The 10,771-nt window shown below is 33.8% G+C and overlaps 1 protein-coding gene across 1 annotated transcript in view; it reads right to left on the bottom strand.

Annotated features, from left to right (window-relative positions):
* Positions 1 to 8,844: 8,844 nt before the first annotated feature.
* LOC144554616 (putative aldo-keto reductase 1) overlaps positions 8,845 to 10,771 on the bottom strand; it is a 55,859-nt gene continuing 53,932 nt past the window's right edge. The window contains exons 2-5 of the mRNA XM_078302932.1: positions 10,393 to 10,561; positions 9,483 to 9,654; positions 9,215 to 9,310; positions 8,845 to 8,976 (exon numbers count right to left, since the gene is read on the bottom strand). Of these exons, the coding sequence (XP_078159058.1) occupies positions 8,910 to 8,976; positions 9,215 to 9,310; positions 9,483 to 9,654; positions 10,393 to 10,537 (480 nt within the window). The 5' untranslated portion in view covers positions 10,538 to 10,561 and the 3' untranslated portion in view covers positions 8,845 to 8,909. The remainder of the gene's footprint in view (positions 8,977 to 9,214; positions 9,311 to 9,482; positions 9,655 to 10,392; positions 10,562 to 10,771) is intronic.

Genomic DNA, 10,771 nt, shown 5'->3' with positions numbered 1-10,771 from the left:
CAGTAAAGTGAAGGCAATCTTTTACAGTAATGGAGAGGATACTTGTCCGACGACAATGCTTTCCTCAAGGCCTTGTGAAGAATGAGAATAAAGCAAACATCCAATAACGAGGATGCAACAATGCAAAGGAGAAATATTGCGAGCCATGCAAGAAAAGATTAACTTGGGAATGAATAATGTCTAACGTATAGAGCTGGAGATGCATACGTTCTAATATATTTACGCCTTGAAAAATTTTGGAATATTTTCTGTGTCTCAATCATACCTCACATCTTTATCATTATTTTTAATACTCAAACAATCGATAAGAATAATTTAACATGATATCCGTATTAAAATGTGTTTGACGGCCAAATTTTAAGTTTTTTTTAAAAAGAAATATTATTTTTTTTTATAGGTACAAAATCACTTCTTCTTTTTTTGGATGGTTGAGAATTTTATGAAAAGCAGTGATTTTAATAAGGAGAAACTTGGGGAGCATAACTCCTGAATCTATTATTTTTGATTGGTTTCAAATGACAAATTCAATACTTTGAAACCGATCTACTTTACGAGTAATATAAAATTTTGAATATTTTGAATTTATTTAGTACAATTTTGAAAGGAAAAACAAATGAAGTTCTACATGTTATTTTAATACATTTATTTTGCATCATTTTTTACCATTTTATTTTATACTAAATGAATTTTAAAATTTTAAAATTTTACATGTGCACATATCACTTGTGAAATTGATCGGTTTCAATGGTTTTAATAGATTTTAGAGTTACACTCATCAAATTATCTTGATGATCATAGTACAGGCTGGCTTTGCTCACGGTATTGTATCGATTATTCGATTAAAGAAAATTTGGTGGGCAAAACTAAAGAATTGTATCTTTTATTGGATCGAAGATATTTATTGACAATTTTAATTGCGTTGCCCGGATCAATTGTAGAGAGAACCATATTCTTTGAAACAACTAAATTGTCAAGTCTATCGCTTATTTGCAATTTTCTGAAGTGATTGTAGCCTCTAACCTTGTGCCAAAACCCAAGGGCTGTAAAATAGCAGTCCCTTTCGATCCCGTGATCAACTTGTGATACTCTTATATTTTTAATTTAAATTCGGAAATAACTTGAGACCCCCACAGAGCAGGGTTTTTTTTCTTCTTTTTTTTTGTATTCAAGCACGAGAACAATAAAAAATTTAAGATATATATATGAGGAGGGTTCAAATGCCTCCATGTTTTTGTGTCTCCATCATGCCTCCATCTTTCTCCATCATTTTCAAAGTTCAAACAGTCGATCCGAACCGCTCAACCTAACCTCCATACTAAAATATGTTTGGAGACCAAATTTTCTATTTTTAGGAATTTTTTTACTATTTTTTTAGATAGGTACAAAAATGCTGTTTTTAGATGGTTCAGATTTACTGATTTTGTACCTATCTAAAAAAATAGTAAAAAAATTCCTAAAAAAATAAAATTTGGTCTCCAAACATATTTTAGTATGGAGGTTAGGTTGAGTGGTTCGGATCGACTGTTTGAACTTTGAAAATAATAGAGAGAGATGGAGGCATGATGGAGGCACAAAAACATGGAGGCATTTGAACCCTCCTCTATATATATATATAAGATGTTGTAAAATTAAAGTAAAGTTACAACAAAAATAAAGTAAATAAATAACAAGAGAGATAGATAGAGAGAGCAATAACATAATTTTATTATCTACTTTTGTGTATATTTTTTATGTTTACAAAGTCTCTATTTATAGGCTAGAAATTATGCATAAAAGGATGTTATAATAATAAAGGAGAAAAAGAATGCCAATAGCAATGAGGTAGTGGGGTTATAAATTAAAAATTAATATTAAAAGTTATATAATGAACATTCAAATAAATCATATTTAATTTGATTTACAATATAACCAATTTTTTATCATCACATCTTGATATTTATGTAATACTAATAATTCCAAACGCCTGTGTGAACACTATATCACATCAATCAAATTTAATTGCACATTGAAAAATGATAGGGCCCATTTTGTGCCTTCATTTATTGGAGTTAGTGATTCACTTATCCTTTATAAAGATCTTATGACCTTAACAGCTACTTTGGAGAGATCATTTGCTGCTTCTTCTTTGTAAGGTTTTATGTGACTATTCAAGTTATGGCAGGTCATTTTATATTTTGCCTTTCTTTTTGTAGCTTATTGTCAAGTTTATGATAAGTTTATGATAAATTAATTGAAAGTAATTGGAGGAGATATTACCAACAAAACAAAAATAAAAAGGAAGTAACTGCAATATAATAAATTAGTTATATATAGCCGCTAGTTTGCCAATTAATTAAAATGGAAAGTAAACGTGTCACACCCCGAGACAACCCGCCAAGTATTTACATGTAAGGCGTGTGCACATCACATACATTATCAATAATAAATACTCATGCAATATTTGAAATTCAAACAAGTCTTCTAACATCACAATTAATTGAGTACATAACACACATTCAACATGAGACCAAGACTAACATGGCAAATAAACCGATAATTGTCATGTTAATCAATGTATCCACTTTTAAAGAGAGAACTAAAGTTAAATAAAAATAATAATAAAAAGATGCTTGAGCCATCTACTCGTTGACCACCGGATCCACATTACTCCTATTCGTGCTCCATGTCGGCCTCATCATTTCCTAGAACCCACATATATAAAAGTGGAATGGGTGAGAGATCGAACAGTTTCTCAGTACGGGATTTAGTTCCAGTTCCGGAATTTGTCAAATTCACTTATTAACACAAACTAGATATTAAAATTATATCCTCAAATGCTCACTACAGCAAAACGATCTTTCTGTGACCGGTCTGGTCGCCGGTCGCAGAAGATCCCCTGAGAAAAAAAAAAAAAAAAAAAAAATAGGTAGCGGAGACGGATTTGGCCCAGATCTTTCTGGGACCGGCGCCCACAACCTTCAGTGACCCATTTGGCCCGGTCGCACAAGGGCGCCCCTGAAAAACGCGTTTCTCTCCCAGTGCGGTACTCATCCCGCGTTTTGTTTTAGGTTAGCCGAAAATAAAAAAAATCCCGCTCGTTTCTAAACCCTTGGCCGCCTCCTGGTTCCTCCATCGCCGCTAACCCTTTTTCTATCCCTTTTGTCTAATCGCACGGTGAGACAGAGAGAGAGAGGCGTCCCTCCATCGCCCTCCATCGATCGCCGTCCCTCCTTTTTCTAAAAATTCCGGTCTCTACTAACCCTATCCCGTCCCTCCATCACCGCCTCTCTCTCTCTCTCGCCGTGCGCCGCTTCTCTCTCTCTGTCTCTCCGCCTCCTCCAGGTAAACTCTATCTCTCCATTTTTCTTAAAAAAATTGTTGCAAAAGCAAAACTTAGTTAAATGGTGACTGGTGCAGCCGTCGGATCGAGCCAGGACTGAGGGAGAGGCGCTAGATCGAGACCCCCTCCTTAATTTGCTCGATTCTCTTCATACTGGTATACATCCTTTTGTCTTTTAAAGTTTTGTTTTATTTGATTTGGGTAAAATATCCATTATTGCTTACTTAAAGCTTGAATTCGAGCTTGCAGGCCTGGTTCCCTTTTTCTTTCTTTACTGATTTGAAATTGAAATTTTATACTTGTAGCTGTTATGTCAATTTTATGAAATTGGAATATTTTTTTGATGCTATCTGAGATCTGAGGCATGGTCAAAATTGTAGAATTTTTAGAAACACAAATTTGTAAATTGCATAAATGCATATGCACAATAAAAGTTGTATTTTGGCTGTCTTGATGGGTATGAGGAATCAGCAAGTACCAAATCACAGTCACGAGATTTTGGTTGGAGAGACACGATTTTGGTTGGATCAGCTAGTTTTTGGTGGGAGAGACACGATTTTAATGATTTGGTCTTTAGCTAGTTTTATTACCTTAAAAAGTATATGTATGAAATTTTATTTATTTTGATATGTTTCCAGTTTCAGCTAATCCTGTTCAATAGAGACACGATTTTGGTTGGATCAGCTCAGCTCAGTAATCTCGAGTAAGGTAATTGTCACTGTTGTGCTTCATAGGGTTAATGGTGCATCTTTAATAATTGGAGCAATTAGCATTTAGGTTGTTACATGGAGTTAAGTCTCTTTTTTGTCATTGAGATACATTTGTCTTGTCAGGTCAGGTATTTGATAAAATTCATAGCTTTGGAAACAGGAAATTAAAATGAACACAGGTTATCGCACACTCATCTCAGAGCACAGGAAATTAAAATGCAAGCTGGTCTCACATGTCATTGTTGATTTGGATGGTACTCTCTTGAACACAGGTAGTATCGCACACTCATCTCAGAGCACAAGAAACAGGAAATTAAAATGAAACTTTGGTACAGATTTATAACGGATGCAGATAAAGAAAGTGAATTGCATTAATCACCTCATTCACATGTCATTGTTGATTTGTATTAATTCACATGTCATTGTTGATTTGTATTAATCACCTCATTCACATGTCAATGACCATTCCATTGTTTGCTGACCAGTAATTTCTTTTTTAAATAATTTTAAATGCATGGCATCGATTCTGGAAAATGTGCAAATTCACTGTTTTCTAGAGTCATATATAAGTTGGGTGATGGATACCATGGCACTTTAGTGACCTACAAAGAAGTTTTCTTTCATTTCATGACTGAAATTATTTTAGGTTTTGCTAATGTTTACTAAATTTATCTTTTTGTGTTGTAGGTTGGAAAGAATCTTTTTCTGTCATTGTTGGAGGTGATGAAGTAGAAAAGGGAAAGCCTTCACCTGATATGTGAGAACAACAACTCTATTTTTGTCTTCTGTATTATTTTGTTTTTCCTTTTTTTTACAACAAAAAAAGAGTCTATCAGAATCTATGAGTGTTACAACAAAAAGATGGATATACTAGTTTAAACTCCAATTACTACCACCTGTTTGTATGCATATACTGGTGTAAGTTCCAATTATCTATATAATTTGTTTTTATGCATATCCTTCCAGTGAATTTTTATTAAATTATATCTTAACTTTGGTGTGTGATTGTTAAGGTAAAAATGGAATGATAAGAGTTACAGCACCTTGGTGCCGGCTGACTTTTCTGTGGTGTGCTTGCTGAATTTTCTGACGGCCGAGTCTTGCTGCCCTTTTTGCATTTGGAGCCTTTCTCGGGTAATTTCAAGCACCTCCCTTTTTCTTGATTGATTGTTGCTCGAGATGTGATAAATTGTGAGTTGTTGTGATGAATTGGGGTATTGATCAATTGAGTGCGGGTTGTTGATTTTCCCGGCTTGATTATGGGACAAATTTGGGAATTTCGGGAATGTGCATTTGATTGTCATTGTGCAAGACACCTTTGCTGTTTTCTCCTTCGGTCTTGGTGTCTTTTTGCATATAACTTCAGCTTTTGTGTATGAAAATGCATACATTTTAATAGTGGTGCTATATTTTGTATTTTATCAATCTTGAGATGAACAGGCAGCAACAGATCAGCTCATTTATAAGAGTGTTATAGGTTTATGACATTAGGCTCAAACCCTTTACAAATCATGTCACGACATTAGGCTCAAGCCCTTTAAATTTCATGTCGTGTAGAACATTCATTGCCTTCTCAATTTCACTATTCTTGCACAGCCCATCTAAAAGAGTTTTATAGGTCACGACATGAGGCTCATGCCCTTTAGACTCTTTCAAAATTCCCATTAGGTTTCTGGGAGGATGGTTCCGGTCTCTCTCGACAAAGAACCATACATGAATTATAGTAGTTTAATAGTTATATTATTTGTTGGGCAGATTCCAATGGAGTTGTAGTGGTCTCAGTCTCTCTTGACGAACCCCAAGGAGAATTGATCAACACATATTCTCTTGTTCCTGTCTTTTTACTCTTTTATTTCTCCTTTTACATTTATTGTTTCATAAATATGTGATTATTTTGTAATTAGACAATGGTGATTTTAGTTGGGTACAAATCACTTGTATTTTACATTACCTTTTGATTTTTTTTGATATTTGATGTGAATTGCTTGGTACATACTAATTAAATTGCTTGTGAATTGTTTGATATTTGCTGTTAAATACATATGAATTATGTTTCGTACCAATTGGGGCTAGAGAAAAATATATGAACATAATGGGTTAAATGTTATATTTGTTTGATACATTTCGTACCAGTTGGGGAAAAGAAAATTAACCAAAAAATATCCAAAAAAAAAATTAACCTTCTGCGACCGATTTGGACCCTTCTGTGACCGACCAGTCGGTCTCTAATAGGTCTCTAGCCACGTCAGCGTGTTGCATCCGTGACGGATCTAGTCGGTCGCTGAAGGGATCATCTGCGACCGGCGCCATACCCTTCAGAGACCGGTGACGTCAGCAGAGCACTCATCAGTGACGGAGCAACTGCGACCCGGTCATCTGCAACCCATTTTGGTCATCTGGGACCAGCACACACCTTCTGCGACCCATTTGATGGGTCGCAGAAGGGTATTTCTGCTGTAGTGGCTATCTTACTAATGCATATTAAGAACACACACACACACAAAAGCACACATACACTTCTTTAGTTATCTTTCATGTTTTTAACTGCCTCACCATGGGGACACAAACCCCACTAGATCTTGGTCGTGCCACTAGACAGGGACTCGAACCACTGCTAGATCTTCTTTGCCTCACCAAGAGGACTCAAACTAGCACTACCAGCTATTGGTGTCTCACTAGGGGAACTCAAATCACCACTAGTTCAACTATCTCACTCCACAGGGACTCGAACCACCGCAAGAGATTGACCCGTGACGAGAAGTCCAACCGACGCCACGTTAACGAGAGGTCCAGTCGGACACTAGACCCAATGTATACATCCCAATATGCGTTGAACGCATATTGGCCCCTTTTCTTTAACTTATCCATTACTTTCCATGTTCGTTTCATTTAATCACACAAAGGTCATACTCAACATAACACATCCTATGAATCCGTTGATCAATTGAACAATCCTATCATAGTATTATCTAAAGAAAGCCAAAGGGATTGTTCGATTCAACGTGCATAATTCCATTAATAAATAAATGCAAACAAAATGGTAAGTAACAATTTGACAATGTCTAGAAAAACGTACCTGTTGTCGTGGGGAACTTCAATATTGTCTTTGTGTTTCTTCTTACTTGGACACTCGGATTTAGACTACGAAACAGGGTTTCTAAATTAATATTTATGCATGATTTTAATTAAACAAAGTTTGTTCATAAATAATATTGGTTAATTAAGTTTAAAATCTGAATATCGTCAATAAGATTCAGACATATAATCATTACTCTAAAATAAGGTAATTATATTTGCAAATTATTTTTCAAGGAAAATAGAATTAAATCATTGATAAATGAAAAGAATTAGATTTATTATATTCTTTATAGTAAAATAATTTTAGGATCATCGGTCAGAAAACTCTAAGGGTCTTCAGTGAAAATTTACTATTTTAATAAACTAATTGAAATTACTCAAACTAATTGAAAACTGAAGTTATATTTATGAAATTGCCAGATGAAAATTCAAACTGATTTTAGTTACTCAATATTACTAGTATTGATCGGTTAATAATTAAAATAACTCAGTATCTAAACTATATGAACGAAGACATATATGTGTGTGTATATATATAGGTAGTATGAAATAACATCTTTTTCATTCGCTTGCCGATTCCAAAAGAATTAAATCAGACAAAATACAAGTCGAAGAAACATTAAGAAACGTTTCGATTATCGTTTAACCAAATAATTTATAAAATTCCATAATTTCTGACAATCGATACCATTACAGATTATGATTTAGATATTTTATCAAATTAATAAATCTAGGGAATCTTATCAAATACATAGTTTTCAGAAACAATATAGTTTTCAAGAAGTTTTATCACATCAATAAATTACAAAAGTATTGACTTTACTTACTAAACACTAATTATATAATAAAAGATTGAAATACCTTTTATTTGAATGTCTTGGGTCTCTTATGGGAGTTATGAAGGAAAGAGGAATTAAAAAAAAATGTAGAACTCTTTTCTATTAACTTCTGTGGAAATGGCGGAGAGAGAAAGATAGAGCACATAGAATATAAATAGTTTTATGAGAAGTCGCTAATTAGTTAGATTTATCTGTGGAGAGTCATCAATTGCGAATGGAGATGGTTTTATTTGAAAGTTATTATTTATATTATCATTTATAGGATTTTTCACTACCGTCTGTACGTCAAATCGAGTCGTTTAAAATAACTACCAACTTATACATGTATATGTAAATTTGTACGAGCATCAATCAGAATATTTTCAAGGTGGTTAGTTTGCATTCTTATTATATTAAGCTATTTAATAAGAAGAAAGAAATTAAAATATATAAATTAATTTCATCGTACCTTAATATAATATTGCTATTTACATAGCTTTACAAAACGAAAATAGTAAATCATCAAAAATGTTCATTTTTCTCACAAATTGAGAGGCGGTGTATTTGCCAGAGCTACTACCAGCCACATTATCTGCATTTACCAGATCAGTTAACTCTTTGATGTCTTCATCTGAGAGTTTCACTTTCAGTGCACTTATGTTGCTCTCCAAGTTCTTAATTTCGGTGGTTCCTGATATAACCTACACAAAAACAAAATTACATTTCAATTGTCAGTATTATTATTTTGGTCATTGTTTTTCTATTGTTATAGCAATTGGCCTTACATGAAAAAGTTAATAATAGCAAGCATATATTGTTTACAACCATTTGAGAAGGAATGTTTGTTTTCTAAAAATAATAATTTGAGAAAATATTTGATAGGAAATAAATCAAGCAAAACCTGGGATGGGAACTACATCTTGGTGAAGAACCCATGCCAGAGCTAGTTGAACAGTTGTGCATTTGTGCTTCTTCGCTTGGCTCTCAAGTCGAAAAAACAATTGTTTGTTCTTCTCCAAAATTCTCCCCCATAAACCTTGGGTGATTTGTCTATTTTTTTAGTAATGAAAAAAAAAAATAGTTTATTACCAGCAGGATGTACTTGTCTTTGAGATACAAATCAATAGACACATTTTCTGGTATTATGAAGTGTGGTCTGTGTAACATTGTACCATTATTTTGTAGAGCTTTTAATCAGTAACTTAATTATGATTTTTGTTTAATTGGGGTTTGATTTTCATATAATTTAACCAAAACTCAGAAGGAAAATTAGTATGGGATTAGATAACCAATATGAGCCGTCCTTTAATTCTTCAACAACTCCCCTTCCACCGAAAAATCCACGACCAAGCGGGCTGTAGGCTACTATTCCTATGCCAAGTTCTCTGTACAACCAAAATGCAACAAATAAGTAACCTTAACAATACTCATATATTTGTGTGTCATTGGGTTTTTTTTCACATGCTATTGTCTATGAAAGAACCTTCAACTGAAACCATATAATTTACCGTATTTTAGTATGTTTGATATAAGAATAAAGAGAAGAAAAAGTATTACCTGCAAAGTGGCACAATTTCTGACTCGATATCACAAGACCAGAGCGACCACTCCATCTGCAAAGCAGTGATTGGATGCATTGCATGTGCACACCTAATTGTACCAGGACTTCCCTCTGACAATCCTATATACTTCACCTTCCCCTCTTCAACTAGCTTCTTTAGTTCTCCAACTTATATAGAAAAAAACCTCAATCACATAAGGCTATGCTTACTGATTGGTATTACTTTAAGTAAACTAATCTCTAGAGCTTGTGGCCTCCTATTTGTCTACCAAATTAAGGTTTTGGGCATAGATGAGCAGGCCCAATCAATTGATAATTGTTAATTAGCAGTAATAAAGAATTAATAGGATAAGAACGTAATTACAGTTTCCTCGATTGGAATGGTTGTATCAATCCACTGCTGATAGTAGATATCAATGTACTCTACTTTAAGTCTTTTAAGGCTTGCCTCACAACACACACGAGCATAATCTGGCTTGCCACATATCACTAGATTTCCAGCAGCATTTCTTGAATTCCCAATTTGGTAGCCACTTGCACCTTTTCCCTTGGCAAGTGCTTAAGAGCATGATAAGTGAAGACCTTTGTTAGGAACATAAGAAGCTTTTTGGTTGGCAACTTCAAATTGATGTATTGAGTTTCAATTTCTCCTTTTAGTAAATTTAAAAAATAATTGACCAAATTTAATTTTTCTGTTGAATTTTCCAAAATCAAGTATGAAAGCAAAATTATTTTAATTTTTTTTATTAAAGGTCCCCGGTTCACTCCGGTATTTTTAAGATGCTATTTTCAAAAATTATACATGTTTATCTCCATAGAGAAATGAGGGCTCGTCTCACTGCACTAAGCTTGCGGTTACAAATTCTAAATCTAAATCCTCTGTATGAAATTGAAGTGTAAAACTACCCTTGCCAACCAAAATCTCATTGGTATGAGGTCCATACGCATCAGAGGTGTCAAAGAAGGTGATGCCGCTGTCAAATGCATGTTTTACTATCGATAAACTGTCATCATCAGACACTGGAGAGTTGTAAGCATATGAGAGTCCCATGCATCCAAAACCCAGCTTTGATACCTGCAAAAACAACCATAATTGCTTCTGTAAAACTGTGCATGCAAGTGTTTTTAAAAAGAAATTAAAAAAAGTATCAAAATAATTATTTATTTATTTATAGTTTGCTGATGTTTAAAGACTATGATTAATTTCAAGCAATTCAAAATCTAATTCACTTGATAAGTGTTACAATATCAATAAAATGTCATCATTGATGAATATATAATTTGG

The sequence above is a fragment of the Carex rostrata genome, chromosome 5 (genome assembly GCF_964058835.1).
Source record: "Carex rostrata chromosome 5, lpCarRost1.2, whole genome shotgun sequence".
Lineage (NCBI taxonomy): Eukaryota > Viridiplantae > Streptophyta > Magnoliopsida > Poales > Cyperaceae > Carex > Carex rostrata.
The sequence above is the reverse complement of the archived record's forward strand: the minus strand, read 5'-3'. Positions and strand labels throughout refer to the sequence as shown.